This window comes from Oxyura jamaicensis, chromosome 3, assembly GCF_011077185.1.
Source record: "Oxyura jamaicensis isolate SHBP4307 breed ruddy duck chromosome 3, BPBGC_Ojam_1.0, whole genome shotgun sequence".
Classification (NCBI taxonomy): domain Eukaryota; kingdom Metazoa; phylum Chordata; class Aves; order Anseriformes; family Anatidae; genus Oxyura; species Oxyura jamaicensis.
This window is the reverse complement of record NC_048895.1, coordinates 115,279,562-115,299,574: the sequence shown is the minus strand read 5'-3', so window position 1 is coordinate 115,299,574 and position 20,013 is coordinate 115,279,562. Positions and strand designations below refer to the sequence as shown.

At 51.6% G+C, this 20,013-nt stretch overlaps 1 protein-coding gene across 1 annotated transcript; it reads right to left on the bottom strand.

Moving 5' to 3' along the window:
• Positions 1–280: 280 nt before the first annotated feature.
• Positions 281–19,696, bottom strand: FAM167A (family with sequence similarity 167 member A). The gene is made up of 3 exons (XM_035322840.1): positions 19,108–19,696; positions 11,126–11,653; positions 281–1,555 (listed from the first exon to the last, which is right to left on the bottom strand). The coding sequence occupies exons 2-3, from the start codon at positions 11,495–11,497 to the stop codon at positions 1,292–1,294; spliced, it is 636 nt and encodes a 211-aa protein (XP_035178731.1). The 5' UTR covers positions 11,498–11,653; positions 19,108–19,696; the 3' UTR covers positions 281–1,291.
• Between the last annotated feature and the right edge of the window lie 317 nt (positions 19,697–20,013).

Genomic DNA, 20,013 nt, shown 5'->3' with positions numbered 1-20,013 from the left:
CACGGTCAGAAGTGTTGGAACAGGGGGGAGAACCTCGGGGCAGCCACGGTCCCCCTGGACAGGCTGTCTCGGGTGCCGGGAGCCGCCGTGGCTAAGCCCCTTTTGTCCCTGCCCCTGCTGGGTTAGGCCATGGGGAGCTCTGCCTGCTGTCCTCATGCGCTGAAAAGGCAGAAAATCACAGCATCCACCCTACACGCTGCCAGGACGGGAGGGAATCCCCCCCGTGCTGGCTGCAGGTCCAAAGCACAGTGAGGGCAGCTCGTCGCAGCAATGTTTCTCCCTTTAATTTGTAGTCACACTTTGTGCTCATTACACAAAAGTCCTTTTTTTTTCCTCTCGGAGGTCCTTTCTCTGACGGATGTGTGTTGCTACAGAGGACCCAGGATTTGCTGGTGCTGCTGCTGGGAGGATGTCAGCCTCGGGTGGTTTCTCTGATGTGGGATGTCCTGGGTGTAAACCCCCTCCGTCGCCTTACTGCTTTTGGAGCCAGCCACAAGAGTCTTGTGGCCGTGGCTGACAGTGGGATCAGGAACGCGTATTGCTCTGGGTATAAATTCTAGGGCACACAGGTGACTTCTGGCCAGACGGAGTCTCTGTATAAATATGTCCATGATCCATCCATAATCCATACCACGGACAAAATTATGCTAGAGTACACTGGACTCAACGGAGCACGTCAACAAGCACATCTCACCACTTTTGGGGGCTGCAAATCATTCAACTCACCATCTCTCACCTGCTGGGAGGGCTCCTTTCCACTGGAAACCATCCTTATCTGAAAAAAAACAAAGACCCCGTGCCTGGACAGGCAGAGGCAGAGGATCGATGTCTCAGGAGACATCCAGGGAGGACAGTGACATTTTCTGGAGACAGCTCTAGCCTGGGAGGAGGTAAAAGGGAAGGGAAGGGGGATTTTTGCCCTGCTTTCTGTCTAATCTTTGAATCTCCCCTCTGACTTCTGAATACTGGAGATGTGTCCACCTCTTTGCTACTGTGGGGAGAGGAGAAGGAGGAGAAGGGACTTTGCAAAAGAGCAGGCTAACAGCCCATGCTGGGTTCAGATGCTCTGTGCTTCCTACAGGTCTGGTCTTCCCAACGGGCATCTCTGAGCCATCCCAGCACCGGACTCTGCTTCCCCTTCTGCCACCAAGACCAGCTGCGTGTTCCCCGCTTGCTCCCATTCCCTCTGCCCCTCTGAGGCCTCTTTGTGCCCAGCCATCAGGCAGGGAGAGCCCTGGCACTGCCCAATCCTTTCTCCTTCTCCCCCATCCTTCCCTCTTCTGCCCCCCCTTCAGCACAGCGAGAACCGGCGCGAGTTGATGTTCATCTTGGTGACCCCGATGAGCTTGAGCGGCGTGGAGAGGCTGAAGGAGCTGACGAGAGGGAAGTCGCAGAAGAGGTCGGAGAGCTCGTCCCGCTCCTCCAGCTCGTACGTGGCGTCGTTGAGCATGCGCTGGTGGAGGTGGCAGGTCTGCTCGATCTTCAGCTTGTTGATGTCGCTGCGGAGGCGCATGAGCTGCCTGGCCAGCTGCTGGTCCTGCAGGCGCATTTCTGCCTGAAACGCAAGACGGAGGGAGGGGAGGGAAGAAGGTATCAGCAGGGGCACTGCACGCATTCCTCAAGGTGCTGGCTGCGCCAAATCATGGGAAACGTAACTTGGCCAGAGGTGCTACCCCACGGCGAAGGGCTGGGATGGAGGCAAGGGTCTTCCCTGCAATGCATCCCAGTCAAATATGAGCTCAGGATGGTGAATTGCTGGAGTTCTGTGCCTGGTCAGCTTTCCTGGAGGACCGGGAAAATGGAATTAAAGCCAGCACACCAAGGCTTTGGGTATCAGTCAGTGCAGGCTTCAGAGCCTCCCTCTCAGCTTTAAGCAAAGCCCGAATTAATCTTGCTCGTAAGGGAGCAGCCACAGTGAGAAGCAGCAATTAGAGGTGGAAAGGAGCAATTAAAAGAACCCCAGAGAACCGATCCCCAACTACTTGGCACGGGTTTCCAGCCTGCATAAATCAGGGCTGGTTTGTGACAGCGGGGAGCGCGGCTCCCCACATCCCCCGTGGCTTATCTCGCGGGCTGGCAGCAGATCTCAGGATGGGGCCCCCATGGTCCCCATGGGACAGAGAACAAGCACCCCGCAGCCTAACGAGCTAAATATTTCGGAGGGTTTTTCCTCCCCTGGCACCTAACTTTGAAAGGTGGAAGACTCAGAAGTGATGAAAGGAAATGGATTTTATTTTTTTTACTATTATTATCATTATTTTTTAAAATTCCAGCTCGTAATTAAGCAGAAAACTCATTGCCACAGGATATTGTAGTGGTGAAGGAAGGAGGCGATCACTTGGCGAGATCCACAGTGAGAATCAGCCTCCACAGAAGCCGGCAGACACCAAGCAGACAAGCCCCACTTCTCACCCCACATCCCTCCCTGCAGAAAAGCAGCAAACCTCAAAAGCCACAGAGAAAAGGGAGTGGTGGGAGAGAAGCCAAGCAGCGCTTGGTGAACCTTGAGGCTTGAACCTCTACTGGAGACAAGGAGGGAGCAGCACAGGCTGGAGAACTGTCCTCCAACTGCCCCCGTGTGATGACCTGACCCTTTCCTTGATGTCGCCTAGGACGTGAACCAGCGCACGAGAAGGAGCCCATTGGTACCAAGGATTCCTGATTGTGTGTTTATTTTGTTTGTTTGTTTGTTTGTTTTTGTTTTTAATCTTTGTTCTTCTTAGCTCCCTGTGGTTTGAACAAGAAGTTCAGAAGCCGACCCAGGCTACGTGTATATTAATATGTTAAATTATGCATGGCCACAAAACCTTTCTCTTCGCTCAGCTGCGAGCACAGCCCTGGCATCCTTTGAGCAGAGGCCAACGCACACAGCCCTAAGCAACTCCCCACAGGCACTCCCTGGGAGGTAACTTGGGGGGATTCATCCTCAGCAGGCATTTGGGATACAGCCGCCGAGCCTGGATTTTAACAGCCTGGACACGGCCAGACTGTACCAGTTTGCCTCCAGGCTGAAAACCAGCTGCTTGGTTTATGAGTACAGATGACAAGCGAGGGGTAAATTTATTCCTGGGTTAGTGGCTGGAGCACAAAGCTGCAGAGATGAAGGGCGGAGGCAAAATTCAGCTCAGGATGCTCCACAGGTGGCCCTGGGATTTCTGCACAAGACCTTTCTGATGCTCAGAGCCCAAGGCAAGGGCTGACGGTAATATAATGTAAATTAATCTGAGCCAAGCCAGGCTCTTCTCACTCGTGCCCCACGGAGGCACAGTGGAGGACCTTCCTTGGTGCTCTCAGGCAGCATTTGGGGTCCGTTGTCTGCAGAGGATTAAGTCAGCTTCCTACAAATCCCAGCCTGAACTTCCCTCTCAAATACTTGGCGGGGTTGTGGCAATTTACCCTCATCAAAAAAACAAACAAACAAACAAAAAAAACCAAAACCAAACACTATTTCCTTGCCCCTGGCAGAGAAATGCCACTTGCTGGCTTTTCTTCTCCCACATGAGTTGCAATGAAAAAAAAAAATGTATTAGTGATATCTTTTGCTGTTTCACAATGCTGTGGCTTGACATTCTATCAGGAAGGCGATCGCAGATGTTATTGGACTGACCCTTGGTCAGTATTTCTTGTCGGTTTATCAAGCTACATGAGAAAAGTCAACAAATGCTTTCATAAGAGGTTTTGAGGAATGTGGGATTAAATAAATAAATAAAGAAAAAGGATTAAAAAATGAATTGGGAGACCTTTGTGGAAAGAGAAAGGACTTGGAGACTGCCATTTCCCTCCTGCAAGCCAATTTCCCTCTTTTTGACCCGTTCTTGCTTTCTATGCTTTTCTAAGAAACCATTTTGCTTTTGTGCAAGTTCACAGACAAAGCCGTCTGGGTCGTGGGGAGCGGATTCCCAGCTTTATCCTTCAGGTGCTCAGTCTCTGGTCTCCTTTCCTTTCCCACACCATAGCTGGCACCCCTGGTGTTTGCTGAACCAGCCTCTTCTGCAGCCATGTGGACTGTCCTGTATGGCAGGGTAATGCTGCACGGGGCAAAATCAACACCGACCTGCACCGATCACCCCAGGTGAGCAGAAATTATCATCCTAGACCCAGCCCTTGCAGGCTGTGCTCCGGGGCTCTGCACGGAAGCAGGGATGAGCTGTCAATGTTTTCCCAGGGAGATAAAGTCCCTCCAGGACAGCAAAACGGATGGACGAGGGACAAAGCCTGGCAGTGGCTGCCTGAAGGATTATGTGCACCATGAGGAGGTGGCACAGGAGATGAGGGCTGTCACCGCCAGCACCTGGTGGGGACCCCCCTCTGCTTCCCAAAGGCTTAGAAACACCTTGGTGGTGCCAGCTCCTGTGGAGGCACATCCATGGGGTGATGGATGGTGGGGGCAGAGCATGACAAGCCCCTCCAGGACAAGGTGGGTCTATGAGACACATGGGTCACCTTGTCTGCAGAGGTGACACTGGACATAGCCAGGATTGGGCAATACATGGGAAAGTGATGTGCTTTGCTCAGAAACACACTGAATATTAGCAGGATTTGGGTCAGAACCCAGAAGTGCTCATTCTCCTTCCTTTTCTCACAGGCTCCTCATGAAAACTAGAAACTCGCAAGATGTCCCACACTGAGGACCAAGCCACCACCAGAAGTGGTTAAGGATCTCTTCTGGAGAGGAGCACGGTCAGGTCAGCAACGCTCCCCAAGGCTTCCTGAAAAGACCCAGCGGGATTACAGGAGCTGTACTGCAGGAAGCCGTGGGTTGTTGGTTTACACAGCTCACCCACAGGGTCAGCTACTGCAGCGTATCTTGGTGTCCCAATTTTGTCTGTGTGGGACGGCAACGTGGTCCCACAAACTCTGTGCAACGTCCTGGAGGAGCCCATGGGGTGCTCCTGGCAGAAGCCATGCACTTTGCTTCCAGGTCTTGCATGCCAATTGCAGGAACAGCCTCCTGTACATCTTTTATTTTGCACAATCCTCTATTTAACAAACCTTCCCCTGCCTCTTTTTGGCCTGGCTCCAGCAGACAATGAGCTGCATGGCTGGACGTGGGGATGGACAGGCTAGTGGTTTGAACTTCCCAGCTTGGATGGGAAACCAAACCCAGCCCTTCCTGGCAGAGGACGTTCTGCAACCAATAGACTGAACCTCAAAGCTGGACTGCAGATGTGTGAATGGGCACATTTTTTTTTTTTTTACCCCAGGAAGGATTTTCAATTTGGATTGGGCCTTTGAGTCTATCAGGGATGCTAAAACACAGGACGGAGAGAAAGTTTTGGATGCATCTTTGTCCAGTCCAGGTGGCTTAGCCCAAATAGCTAGATACAGCTGAGACTTGTCTCCAAGTTTTCCTAACCATGGACTATCTGTACGGTCACAGACAGGAAAATCATCAATGTTCCCATTGCCATTGGTCCACCTGATGTGTCACTATGGGAGGAATTAGCAGCAGAGACCCCCCAAAGCATGGAGGTGGTGTGGAGCTCTTTGGGACCTCATCCCAGAAGAGAAGTGTCCCGTGGACAGGGTCCCAACCTGTGCTCCATGAAGCTCAGGGTGGTGATCTGCAGAGAAGTGGTTGTTTCCCCAGGGTTCGTACTTTTTATTTCCAAAAGATCAAAAGAAAGTGAAACTGGGTGCAGCCACTTGGATCCAAGTACAGCCCAGCCATCAGACCCTTGCCAAACACTTCAGAGAAGTCGGGTAAGTCTGAATTTAGGTTTGAGGCTTCATCTTCAAAGGTGCTTGGATGCCACCCTGCTGTGGCTAATTTTAGATGCTCACGCCCTTGTGGTGCAACCCACAGCCCAAAACAAGGTGTTTTTGCAATGCCTGTGGGTTACACAACCCCAAATAAAGCCCAGATGCTTTAGCTAACACATGTAGGGCCTGGCATGGATCACAAATCTCACCTTTCTTCAGTATTGAGTTTAGACTGTGTAGAGTCCCTCAGAAACTTCATCTTGCCTTTCCTGAGGGAGGTAGTTACCTCTGTTTTTTGTTGAATTAAGGGGCACTAAAATGAATCCAGGACTGGTAAAGGTATGTCTGGGAGAAAGCCCACAGCCAGAGGAAAAGCCTGGCAGCTCAGCATCCGAGTGAGACAAACAGAGGGAGGTCTTAGTGGGCTCACATGTGGACTTACACAGAGGAGTACAGTGCTTCTCAGAGCTGCAGTTCCATCTTTGCCACGTGCACAAACCCACATCCACCTCATGAAAATCCTCCACTCTCTAAAAAGGATGGCTGCACCCAAACTGCTCCCTGGGGATGGTTCTGCTCTGTGTAAATGCCCAAACTGCCCAAATTCCAGCAATTTAACAGCAGCGATGGTGTTGCTTCGGTGCATGTGCACGAGTCCTTTCACTGCTTGAATTACAAATACGGACAAATCCTTCCTGGACCTGTTATGTAGCAGCAGATTTCCAACACAGGCCAGGCTCCATCGCTAAATCCATCCTCTAGATTCCTCCTCTTTCCCCCCCACCTCCCAAAAATCACGGAGCAATCTGCAATGATTCTCGTGACAACAGTGTTTTGGTGCCCCATTGACATTTAAAATCACTTAAGTACCTGCTGAACCAATTATCAGTGTCAAAAATGGAAATAATAGCAGGAGCTTTGTAAAGCATATTGCCAAGTCCTATTGCTCTTGATGAGGAAGACAAATTGATCGGAAAAGGAGACACCAATTGAGAGAGCATCTGACTTTCAGGTCCCTTTTCAAAAATCTTTCCTGCATACTGGCTCACACGCCTCCAATTTCAGTGCCAAATGTTGGTGAAATTGAGAAGGAAAACACGCTTTCCTACTGCGCCACAGTCAGAACTGTCCGAAGGCATCCCAGTTCATGGTGGGGTTTTGTCCTTTAATTACTTGCCACACATTTAAGGAAAAAAGGCACTTTGAAGGCTCTGGTTTAGAACCTGTAAAAATTTGTCTTGACAGGCAAAAAAACGAAGAAGAAAATAGAGCCTGATCACTCCGATCCCTGGGTCTTTCACCATACCCTGGCTGGTAGCGGTCTTACTTTCAGCATTGATGATGAGCAGATGCATTTGACAGTGCAAAGGCAAAAAAGAGGCAGGAGGAGTTAGGAAGGGAAATGTTCCAGCCCCCAGGCAGTTCAACACATGCTGAGTGCTGCAATTTGCTTGTACACCTACACAGAGCCTCGCAGCACAAAAACAAGAGCAGGAATTTGCATGTCTGAATAAATCAGCTTCCCAAGGCCAGATTCTCAGCAGGTCCCAGCTGACGTGGCTGGCTGGAGCTCGGTGGGCATATGCAGACCTAAAAACCGGGGCCAGGCCTTCGTGTGCAAGGTGCAGAATCAGGCCCCGGAACTGGTCACCTGGGGAGAAAGACCACGAGCAGCAGATGCACGGTGAGACCTTGGGCTTGTCCTTGGCTTCACTTCTGAACGTGAGGAGCCTGGACCTGGCTGAACCCGAATCAGGGCAGATTCTGGACACACAGGGACAAATTTCCTGCAGTGTTGGATGACCTCTATTTTGGGAACTGGAAGTAATGCTTTAGATTTAGCAGGTAGCTTTAGTTGTAACACCATGGCTAAGAGGAAACCTGGGCATACACATGCTACTAAATTCACTTTGCTTCCAGAACTATGTGTTCCAATACAAACCGCTTGCTGGGGATGGTCTGCTGCATGTGCAAGCTCTTAAAACTCTAACGGCTTGGCAGGGTGCTAATGGTACAAGCCAAAACCATGCTGGGGCCATGCTAACAAAACAGCCCCACCTAAACCTGCTGGTCGCTGTGGTGAGGATTGCAAAGTGTGAGTGATGGAGCTATGCTCTGCTCTGCTTCATTTTTTTCTGTAAGGGCACAGGCAGTGGTGTACCCGTATCCTGGGCAAACACTGCTTTTGCCATTTCATTAGGTAGATGAACTAATTTAGAGTAATCTAAATTGACTTCTGTTGGAGGACTGCATAGAGTGAGGGAGAATTCAGCCTGCAGTGGAGGATGGCATGGCAGAAGCAGATTTCCCCAGAGTTATGGCATAGATCATTTTTGGATGCTGTTCAGAAAACTGCCCAGATGCTCATGCTGCTTCTATCTGTAATGGTAGAGCAAGCAGGGCCAGAGCCTTGGCCACCCTCTCCTGTGTTGTCAGCGTGCCTCCTGGCACAGTTTTGACTCCAAAGAACAGCAGTGACCCAAGCAACTCTAGGCTTGGTTTGTGAGCTACCAGGGAGCCGCAGCTCAAGAAATAGCCCTGGCAGTGTTGGTGCTGATGCAGATGTGCTCCCTCCTGCTATGCTCTGCGGCTGTGTCTGCACCGGGCTGCTTGTGGCAGGGCTGGTGCTCTGCCCAGGTCTGTGGTCTCTGACGTTAAACCAGACCAGAAGGATTTATTGCCCACTGAGGGCGATCATAACCAAGGGATGGGTGCTGGAGCCCTGCCTGGCTGCCCCGATCAGGCTCTTGTCTGAAGGATGCTGCACTTTCTGGCCTTGGATCCTGCCTTAAGCAGATGTAGAAACTCTATATAACCATAGCCATACCCCGTTCTTAAATCTTCCTGTTCACTTTGCTACCATGAAATGGTGGTGAATAAGGAAAAATCCTAGCTGTGTTGGGATGAAAGGAAGCTGGTTCATTTATTTCAAAAGAAACCGGGCTTCATCCTTGAAATGCAATGTGAAATGCATCTTTTTGTTTCAGCACCCTGTGAAGTGATGGCCTTGCTGTGTTCTTACTGTTTGCTGGCATCTCTTACCCAGCAATAGTGCCTCCAACATAGCTATTAAGCTGTGTGGTCAGTCAAATACATGCTCTGTCTTTTGGGGAAATTGTTCTAAATTACATGAGTCATGTCCAGATCCAGTAAAGACTGGTATAATTAAGAGACAGGAAAATGGAAAGTGAGGAACAATTAGGGTTTGCTTTGCCCTTTTTCTTCCTTAATTTAAACTTTTAATTTTCATCAGATGATGGTTTATATACCACACCCTAGTCTAAAGGGTAGACTGTAAGACAATTTATACTTTGGGCAGGAGACCAAGAACAAACCAAACCCTTTAAAATCTGGGTCTTTAAGAAAGAAAAATCTGTTCCTTACTGGTTTGGGGCATCTTGAGACTTGGGTTTTACATCAAGCCCTCTGTGAATATAATTCATCACAGATGAAAGCATGGACCCAGGTTCAAGTCAGATCAGAAGCTGATATTCTCCAGAGCACCAAGTGATTTTAGGAGATCAACTCAAAACTCTTTGTAATAGTCCTGGATTTCTGAAAGTGCTGCTCTTGTTTTCCAAGAGCTATGGTCATGAGAGACATCTCAGCCACCAAAACTGATTTTCAAGACCACTTCTGTAAATAACTCCTTTAGAGATCAGTCCAGTTGGCAAGTACAGCAAGAACAACAAAAAAGTTGTTGGATAAATATTCTTTGGCATAGAAGTCACAGAGACTTTTTACAAAAATATTATTCACTGTTCTGCATGAGCAGCTTTCCTCAAAGAATTTCGGTGCTTATCAAAAGCAAAGGATTTGCCCAGGAACATTTCCACAACTGTGTCTGAACCACACGTGCTTTCCCAGCCCTCAGGGACCCCATTGCAAATATTGCTGCCGTCCAAACAGTTGCAAATGCTGTTGGCAATCACAGGTAAACATCCAATTTGGCAACAGAAACGGAGTCACGTGAAATCAGTTGTATCCAGTTTCCAGTCATGTGGGCCAATAAAAAGGATTTTTTTTCCTTCCATTTTCATTTTCGGTCCAGAAGGGAAGGATCACTAGGAAGTGCTGTCTGTCTCTGCTTGCTCCTATTCTTGAACAGAGCAGGGTCTACTCTCCAACCCCCGAAACAGCTGCCCCAGTCCCACCATCCATCCTCTTGGCATTCTCTGGCTCCATAAAAGATACACCTAAGCTTCCTGCAGGGAATTATCCCCAGGACATGCTTTTTCCTGAGCTGGGCTGGGAGCTGCCTGGGTCAGTGCTAGCAGGCCAGGCCCAGGACCACGACAGCAGCACAGCGCATGAAAGCTGAGCTTCCAGTGCCCTCGCCCTGGCTCTGGTTATTTTCCTAGCATATGTGTAGAAATTATATCTTGTCTTCTTCTCTGTGAAACACGGTTAACAGCATTTTTCCTTCCCAATGAACTGCATGGAGCAAGTTAGTGAAGACTGCATAGGCCTGGCCCACCCCACCCATGTCCTCCCCTTAGTATGGGAAGGTAGGTCTCCAGTCCTTCAGTCTGGTGGCTTGTTTCAACCAGAAATAAAGATATGTGTAAGATGGGGTGTGTGTCTCAGGCAGGAGGATGACAAAAATGTGGAGCAGTGTCTAATGAAGGAGGACTAGACAGGTGATGAACTTGTGAGAGCTGGCTGAGGAAGGGTCTGCGATCAGGCTCTGCCATTGTGCATGCAGCAGAAGAAGGAATGTGCTTTGGTAGGTCTCACAGAAAAAGGGAATCCTACAATGATATGGAACAAAAGGAAATGCTTTGTCCCACCATGCAGGAATGATCTGGGGAAAGATAGAATATCCTGAGTTGGAAGGGACCCATAAGGATCCATAAAGATGGTTACCGCAAGACCTTACAGAATGAGTTGAAAAAGAAAAAGAAAAAGAAAAAAGAAAAAAAGAAAAAGAAAGGGGGAATTGGGCAATCACTTGGAGGTTAGATCTGCTAATGCTCGTTAAATGGTGGTCTGTATGCAATGTCTCACTGAGGGAGCTCCTAAACCACTGATAGCCACAGGCAGCAAGGGTAAATCCAGAATGGGTAAATTCAGCAAGGGTAAAATTAACCTGCTGTATTAATCTGAGGCATAATTAGAGAAGCAGGAGAGGAAGCAAACTGCTAAAAACTCAAGTTGCTGTATTTCTTTGGCCTGCTGGATCCCAGCAAGGACTCTGAGATGGACCTGGCTCCTTCTCCAAGGCCATGGGTGCTCTGCTGTCCACTTTTTCCTTCCCCAGTCTGCTCCTACCAGCCATGAAAAGACTGTGGGTTGCTTTTTCACTGGGGGCTGAAGGCAGGTGGGAACAAGGAGCCTCTTTTTTCCCCCTCCTTACTCTCCCTTGATAAAAATAAAATAAAATAAAATGAGTGCTACCTACCAGGGGCAGGAAACCACTTACCAGTTCCTTCCGGAGCCACGTCAAAGCCTCGTCGATGCTCTCAAAGCCACCTATTTTCCCTGAGGTAAGAGTCACCTTGTCCTGGGCAGGGCTCCCGTTGAGGTGCAGCTGCACCTTTCTCAGAGGGACAGTCTCCTCCAGGCTCTTTTTGGCCTCATTCCCGTCCTCCTCGCCGGCGGGCTGGGGGCTCTTCCATGCCTGCTCCTCCAGCTTTGCCTTCCACTCCAAGTAGGACGGGCGCCTGGTTTCCAGCCTCAGCTTCTCTGTCAAGGCCTTGAGGCTCCTCAGGTGATCATCAGGAGGAACGGCACCTCCAGAGCCACCATCTGTGCTGTCCAGAGCCTCTTCTATTTGGATTTTAGGCAGAGACATCCTCCCTGGGAGTCCAACGGCATAGGGGTAGGCTCCCACGGGTCAGGGACAGGGGTGGGAAGCCCTCAAGGCCAGACCAGCTCACTGCAACGTGCCCAACACGGCTCCTTTGAGGACAAATCCTGCTCAGGCACCACGCCGAGGCTGGACGGACACCTAGAAGAGAAGCAGAGGCTTGGTTTCCACTTTGAGAAGGAAAAGGGAGCAAGGAGGGAGAGGCAGCTCTTGCAGCGCGTGGGCTTTGGGAAAGGCAGGGTGCCAAGGTGCTCCCGGGGAGCGTTACCTCATCCCAGCTCTCTGCCTTGCTTTTGGGGCAGGAACAGACAGGCTTTTCGGGAATCTCTGGTTACCTACACCTCTGATCTTAAGGGGCCGTGATAAGGATGCCAATGAAGCTGGGAAACGTTCACTGACCCTTCCGAGGCTGTGTCACACAACCCGATGTCCTCTGGCTATTGCTGGGGGTCAGGGTGTCTGTGGGCACCATCCTGCTGGCTTCCCAGCTGGCAATCCTACATCCCTCCACTTCAGAAAAAAAGGGACAGATGAACTAGTACAATGCAAACTTCTGCCAAAAGTTTGAGTCCAAAGGAGAGATAGAAATATAAATATTTGTGTATTGTTTGTTTGTTTTCTTGCCCAGTTTTAGGGGGTTGCATTTAGATCTAGGCTTGCTAAAGATGCCAGTCTCCAGCTGTAAGATTCAGCTTCCACCCATCCAGTGAGCTCGAGGCAGGAGCACAGCCCCTCGCCAGTTTGGGGGTAACCAGGGCACCGGCACAGCTTGGGTTTGGATGCCTGCACTTAGGGAGATCTGGGCAGGTGGTTTCCATCACTGGCCAGCTCCAGTTTGCCTCCTGGTTGCAGTCCCTCACCCTTGCTAGCTCCTGAGCTGTGCCCGGATGGTGTCCAGGACAAGGAGCACCAGCACAGAGGAGCCAGGAGCTTTCTTCCCAGCTTCTCCTCCTGACACCACCGGTGGACCACAGCTTGGTGAACCAAAACTTCCTCCGTGGGACGCAGAGCTCAAAAAACTCTGCAAGAGTTAAGCTCAGGCAGCTTCTGCATTCACTTGAGGTAGGATCAGATAAGAGACTTTCTCAAGGTCATATGCTCATCTGTGGCTGAGCTAGGAATAGATCCAGAGCTCTCGTTTACACGTCGAACGCAAAACAAAATACTTTTTGCCTGCCTGGTAACATGCCCAGAAAGACCAGCCGGGACGTATGCAGCTTTCTAGCTGGATGCACTGAAACACAGCAATATGAGTTACTCAGCCATTCTTCTCCCTGCTATTTGTGCCCACAAAGACGTGTGCAGCTCTGAAATCCAGACCATAATTACGCCTCTCAAACCTTTTCAGTAAGAAGATTCAATTTAAAATAAACACCAACAGAGAGCAAGATTTATCCTACAATTGCGTGGAGGCACATGGGCTGAATGAGTAGCTGATAATATACACACAGACAGTCTGGGGGTGGAGAATTAGTCATGTTGCGGTCTTGTTCCTGCTCCTATTTATGTTAATGAGAGTTTTACGGTGAGCGGGAGCAAGCCCAGATACTATATCAGGTTGAAGCCAAGTGCTCTTGTGCCTGGAGCAACAACAGTTTTCCTTCTTCTGCTGAAAAAAAATAGATTGTATGGAGGGGAGAGCTGAGGGCTGCCTGTTCAGAGAGTCAGGCCGTGCACCAGCTCTTGCACCGATGCTCTGCAGAGTGAAGGGCACGCTGGTGAATTTTGCTCCAGCAGCATATTCTAGCCCACTGACACCAATAACGGGAAACACTAATGACCTTAAAGACCTTGCCTCTGAGTGTATTTTGCCTCCACTGAAGTGGGGATTGCTAGGGGTGGCAGAATCCAGCTGTCTGATAGAGTAGGGCTGCTGGATTTGGTATCCCCTAACAGAGAAAACACCTTTATTTTGAGGCTGACGTTGCCAAACATCTCACATACAAAGCAGAGCCCCCACAAACTCTTTTGTCCTGTGTCTCCAGCACAGATCTCCACCTCCTAGCACCTGCTGAGGGATTTTTCTGCCCTGAAATTGGCACTGTTTCAGCCCATCCTTCACCTCCCAGGTGCAACACCAAGCCCCTTATTTGCCCCATGGGCATCCCCCTAAATAAGCAGGTCTGTCCTCCAGCCTCTCCAAATTTAAAATCGACAAGAAGGAGCCACCTCTAATTTCCCATCAATATCTTGGACTTGGGTGAAAAACCTGCTGCAGAAAAAGAGATCTGGAAGAGGTAAGCATGCGAAAAATGTCTGTGTGCAAGGCTGTAATCCAGCCCTGTTTGCTACCCCACAGCAAGCTAATTCCCAGGACCAAATCTGGCCTCTGGCTCAAACCAACAAACTTCTCCCAGCCTCCCTGTCCCAGGCTTGATTTTTGTCTAGGCTGGCCTGAGAAAAGGAATTGAGGTGGTTAACCCTTGATTTGTCTTCCTTATCACACTTGGCAGTCTCGGTGGGTTCATGCCATGCCAAATGAGGTTTGCACCAAAACGGTGACCCAAACCCAAAGGGTTTCCCCCTTTCCCTGCAGGAAAGCTATCAGATCTGGAGGTGCAGGACACATCAGGTCACCGAGCCAACAAAATGCCATTAATTTCTTCATTGGGTTAGGCTTCCATGGAAAAATCAACTTCATTGACCCACCCTACAACTGTGATTCAAAGGGATTAGCAGGAGCACACGAACGGACGGAGGAATCACAGGCCTACCCAACCAGCTTGGGTGTGAAGTCCTGCCAAGCCAAGACTCTCTGAGCTGGCATGCCCTGAGGCTTGACTTCTGCACGTTTGCAAGCCAGCAAAGCAAACCCTGAGACACCAGACACACCTTGTAAAGCCCGTGGGGAATCTTGTGCTCTAAGAAACCGGGTCCAGCGGCACAGCTGGCCACCACAACTCCCCACTGCAGAAATTCCTCCATCCCTGGAGCAAAAGCAGCAGACCTGTTCTGATCACACACCCTCAGACATCCCTGCCTGTGGATTCATCTGTAAATAAACAGCAGGAGAACCTTGTGAACGTCTCCTGAGCAAGCAGGTGAGATGCTGTAGGCAACAGGAGGCAGGGGCAGGTGGACAGGGATGGGAGAGAAGCTTTGCTTTATCACCACGATTCAGATGCTGTTCATGGTCAAAAGGGAGATCACATGAAATGATGCCGTGGTCTGCTTCGAACGTGAGGTTTTCATGCAGCAGGCATTCACAGCCTGTGAAATTCAGGGCTGTAAGTAGGTGCACTCAGTGCTTTGGAAGGTCACATGCTGGAGAGCAAGAGGTCTAGGAGGAGAACGAAGAGAATGGGGGAGAAACACTGAGGATGAAAATTGGAGGAAAGAGAAAATCCACAGAATAAATAAAGCAAGCAGCCAAGACAGGTATAGGGAACAAATTATTCAGTTCCCTTCACTGTCCCTGGTGGACATCAGCTTGCAGTGATAGCAGCTTTTGTTGCAGAGGAGCAGCGGTGATTTTAGGAGTCCACATTAAGCTGCTTATCTGGTCCTTGAGAAGAAAACAAAAACCCTCGGTGTGTGACAGAGCCCAGGCTGGGAGAAATCTTTTGGAGGGATGAAGGGGTGCCTGCATGGCCCGTGGATAACACCTGTGTCATGTGTTAAACAGGGCTTGGATGTTAATGACCTTCAAAATGCATATTATTGCCATTTATGCCTCAGTTTCCCTCTCACTGATTGGGCAGTTCACACAGCTGGCCTTCAAGAAAAAAGCTCTGGGGATCTTCAGAGATGTACAGGGATTCACCTCCAGTATTTTCAGGTGTCTCCATCCCATCTGGGTTCCCATACTCCGACTATAATCGGTGCAGGGATGCCCTATAGGACCCACAGACCTTGGGATGCGGCTCCTTTTGCAGGCCCTTACTCCACTGGGGCCATGCAGCCGTCCCGTAACCCTACAAAAGAAAACCCTAATACAAATTGCACCTGCCAACACCATCACCTGTCCCTGCGGGTCCCGGTGGGTGATGAGGAACCCGCACATGAAGCATCAGGAAGAAAGGAGGGGGGCAGAGCCAGCCGTCTGTGCCCCATGTGAGGAGAGCGGCGTTTGTGTTTCCTTTGGGGCACAGCAAAAATCTGGGGACGGGGCGGGGGTGGCAGCCCCCCCGTGGGTCTGCAGCAGGTTGGGAGAGAGGAGGAGACGCCTGTGCAGCGGGGTTGCCATGGCAATGGAGGCAGGAGGACCCCGGCTGCTGCACGGAGCTGGATGGAGGCTCCGAGCATCCTCCGGGCAGCACAGGCACCGAGGCTCCGGCAGTGAGGCCGCTGCAGGTAGCAAATCTCTCCCGGGCTGTCCCACAGGCTCGGAGGAGAGAAATTCTCCCTGGGTTGTGTTATCCAGCATTTGGCAGCCCGATCGGTCTGTGCAGCACCTGAAATCTGCTCCTGCTGGAAAATAATCTGGTTTCCTTTCTTGCCTGTCCTGAGGTGACCTCCAGCCTCCTTCCCCCAAGCAGGAGAAGACACCAGCAGCCTGGAGATCAGCCTGATCCTGAAGCCAGGACTCCCTCCGGGTGTGAGCCCCTGCTGGAATCGGTGTTATCAGGAAAGGGTGCTCAGCACCTGCCTGGCACAGCTGGGGCAGGATGGGCTGCACGTGGAGAGCCCCTGGCCACAAACCTGTGGGCTTGGCCCCTCTTCCAGCAGCGAGACGGGGACACCAAGCACGAGCACTGGTCTGGTGGCTCTGATGCCCACCTTAGCCTCATCCCTTCTCACGCAGAGACCCACCTCCAACCTAGGGAGGAGACCACGTCTCTGTCCCTGGGTCGATGCAGGGTTTGGAGAGGGGGTGCCAGAGCTACCCCGTGTGGTGGGTTGAGACACTGATAGAGCTTAATGGGATCCTGGGTGCTCATGGGTGTTCCTGTGCATCTACCACCATGAACAACCCCAAAAAGACCTCCCAGGCAGCTCAGATGTTACGGTCAACAGCGGAGAGGCAGCCCATCCTGCTGCTTCAGCCCTTAGGGTGTGGACGTGGTGTTGGCAGATAAATGGGGGCAAGAGGGAAGACGTGGGATTTCCACTCACGTGCGACCTGCAGCAGGGTGAGGATTCACCCTGAGGATTCATCCTTCCACCCTAATGAAGTAGCCCCAGATGAAAAGAAGGAGTAAAGGGGAGCCGTGGGGGGCTGCAGCCGATCTCTCAGCCTAGCAAGAGGATTAAAAATGGGAAGAAGAGAGGGGACGTGCTTGCCCTAGGGCATTTCCCTCCAGTGTCAGCAGTAGTTTCAGAACCTGCCTCAACAGACACATCTGTCCCCTGTAGCCCTGCTGCACCTTGTCCCTCCTGCACCCCCCCACAAAACCCAGCAGGCTGCTTTCGAGGCAGCAGGACGGAGATTGCTGCCTGCTTCAGTTGAACCCTGGCAGCTCCACCTCCAGAGCAGCCCAGTTCCCCTCCATCAGCAGATTTCCAGTGGTCGGGTGGAAACCCAGCGCGAAGATGGCCCGGGCTGAACCAGATGTTTGGCATTCCTGCAAACCAGTCTGCTGGTGGTGAGAGGGAAGCATTTGCAGACTGGGAAGCTTTCATGGAAACCGGGGGTTTGCAAGGCTGACTCCCAGCCCATCACCCAAAACAAGGTAAAATTTTTTTTAGAGGGAAAGGGATTGAGCAGCAGCAGCAAAGGCAACTTTTTTATCTTGGGACCTAATCCTGGCTCCCAAATACGTTCTCAAAGGACCTGTGACTTGGCAGAGCCTCTTTCCTTGATTTTCAGTGCAGTCCACCCCCAAACCCAGCTGTGTTTCACCAAGGGAAAGAGCAGCTGGAGAGGGAACCTCTGTGCCAGTGCAGCCAGGGAGATGCGAACGGCTGCGACTCCTTGGGAAGGAGCCGGATCAAGCTGAGAAATGCTCCCTTCCCAGGAGACTGGCACACAGAGTTATTTTTCCCTCAATGCAGCGGGGAAGGCAGCAGGCAAAAGGGTATGATTTCAGGGGGGGAAAAATCAAGAATTCTTTCTGGCTTCAGGCTTCATTCTGCCCAGCACTGAGCTCACCCCCTGCAGAGGCAGTGCCAGGACCAGCTCCCATTTGACTCCAAATTAAAGCAATCAGGGGGCAGGATCGGCCCCCTGGCGACCCCCTAATCCCCTTTATGTGCTCTCTGTCCCATCCAATTACTCGCTTTAGCAGACGCGGAGCACCAAGCACTGCGCTCAGACCTGCCTCCTCCCAGGCGCTTGCAGCACCGAGCTCATCCCCACTTTGCTATTTAATATTATTTAAGGTGAGCCGCTCACAGACCCCAACTCCCTCCTCCCAGAAAGGCTGAATTACTCCGAGGCTGTTTTTTATTTTATTTTTTCCATTTTCCTGCAGTGTCTCTGATACGTTTTGCAAACCCCGAATGGCCGCGGAGCTGTTGCAGGCTCCTTCCTTCCCTCTCTGCTTTATTTTTGTGTCGCTCTGATCCCCCTGAAGTGGTGCACACGGGAAAGCAGAGGAGACCTGAGATGCGAATGACAGCGACGGCACCAGCATGCTGAAATGATGGCTGGTGGAGGGAAAACCCACAGCTCCTTCCCACGGAAAAGTGGGGAATCCATAGGGTAGCGGCAATGGGCGGACAAAGCCGCGGCGACATGGTACCAGCCGGACACAGCTCCTCACTGGAAACAAGGCACCGGGTTTTCCTTCATTTCCATCCCCTTTTACCAAGGTTCCTAATGTAGAAAAGCTCCCAGGGGTGAAGCAGGGGTGAATAATCCAGGGAGCATCCCAGGGAAACAGGGAGGATCCCCCAGCCCTGCACGGGTGCCAACGGGGGGCGCGGATCAGCTGCACCGTGCGCTTTTGTGCCGGGGGTGCCCGGCTTGTGCAGGGCTGTGCCCGTTCTGGGAGGGTTCAGGGCAGCCCTGTTCTTTTAGTAGTTAGCCCCAAGATGTTATAAAGGGCTCTGGAGAAGTTCTGGGTGATTTTGTTTTCTTTATCATTCAGATGAGCTGCAAGGGCCAGACATGAGCAGGTGGAAACCTGCTCTGCTCGACGCGGTGCCTCCTTCAAAACCCGGAGGTAGCTACGCCCTGCGAGGCCACCAGGCTTTATCCCACGGTGCCTGCCCTGCACAAACCTCCCCAGGGCTCTTGTAAATCTTGGGGAGGGGGCAAATGGAGCAACAGGTGATTGTCCTGAACCGGGTCACACTCTTCCCTGTTACACCCCGAAAAATACCCCCCTGAAGGTGGTGAGTGCCCCCACACCTCTCCCAGCTGAAAGCAACATCCATAAACCTCGCTGCAAAGGGGGGGCAATGCAGACCCTGCCCTGATTTCCAGCCGGTCCCAACCATCAGGGTGCTGCCAGCCTGGCCATCTCCAGGGGGGGGGGTGCGAAAAGGTGAACCCCAAATCCCCCATGTAGGAGCATGCACGCTGAACTTGGCGGTGCCTTGGGGTCCCCATCGCCCCCACCCCACTGCTCCCTCCCCAGGCACCTGGTCCTTGCTGATCCCCCTTTCCACAGGGTGACCAAAGCCAGGGGTCTCCTGCCCCCGGGGTGGCTGCAGCCCTGGGTGCAGAGGGGGGTCTGTGGTCTTCTCCCCAGCCCCAGCACCCAACTCACCGGGGAGGGACTCAGCGGGAATGCTGCACGGACATCTTGGTTCCCTCCTTCCGCCTCGGGTCTCCAACTTGGTGTTTGCAGAGCGGTGTCACCAGTGCCTTCAGCAGACTGTCTCATCCTCCTCCCTGTCTCGCTTCAGAAATCTCTCTGTTGTTTTTTTTTTTTTTTTTTTTTTGTTAAGGGGCTTTTTTTTTTTTTTTTTTTTTCCTCCCCAGCGGTTGCGTCAGGCCTGTTGCCTGGAGACAGGCGAGCTATTCCAGTTTGAGCTTTTCAGTCCAGATTTCCTGTCTCTCTTTCATTCATACCACCAAGCCCTGAACCTACCTCCCACCAAGCAATAACCCTGGAGAGACCTGAAAGGGAGGAGCCGCGCAGCCCGGGTCCTAGACATCCTCCGATGCCGGCACCCAGATGAGGGAGGAGGGATAGGGATGCTGCGGGGGATGAAGGGACCCCAAAAACTCACAGGAGATGCCCAGAGAGCCTGTGGCTGCTGTCCCTGTGGCTGTTCCCGTTACGCACCATGGAGAGATGTGAGCGCTTCTCCACGGAGCCCGGGGACCTCTGGCACTCGTCTGGGGATAACATTTTCCAGATGCCACGGCTTGCCCAGAGGTCAGCAGGCATGCGGAAGGCAAAAAAGGATGGGGACGGTTTGGCAAGGCTGGGAAGCATCTCCGGGAAGCCCTGGGGTGGGTATCTTGGGGCACCGTGGCTGGCACCATGCAGAAACCAGCACTTGAACTGGTCATTGCCTGTCTGTTGTACTGGGAAAGAGCCCATGGCTCCCACGTCTCCCCCAGCAGAGAGAGGCAGGAGCCCAGCTGCTGGGTGACGTGGGGACCCAGGCTTTCCTTCCTTCCCCAGAGGTTAAGGATTAACCCCACAAAACCTGAGGGTGGCTCT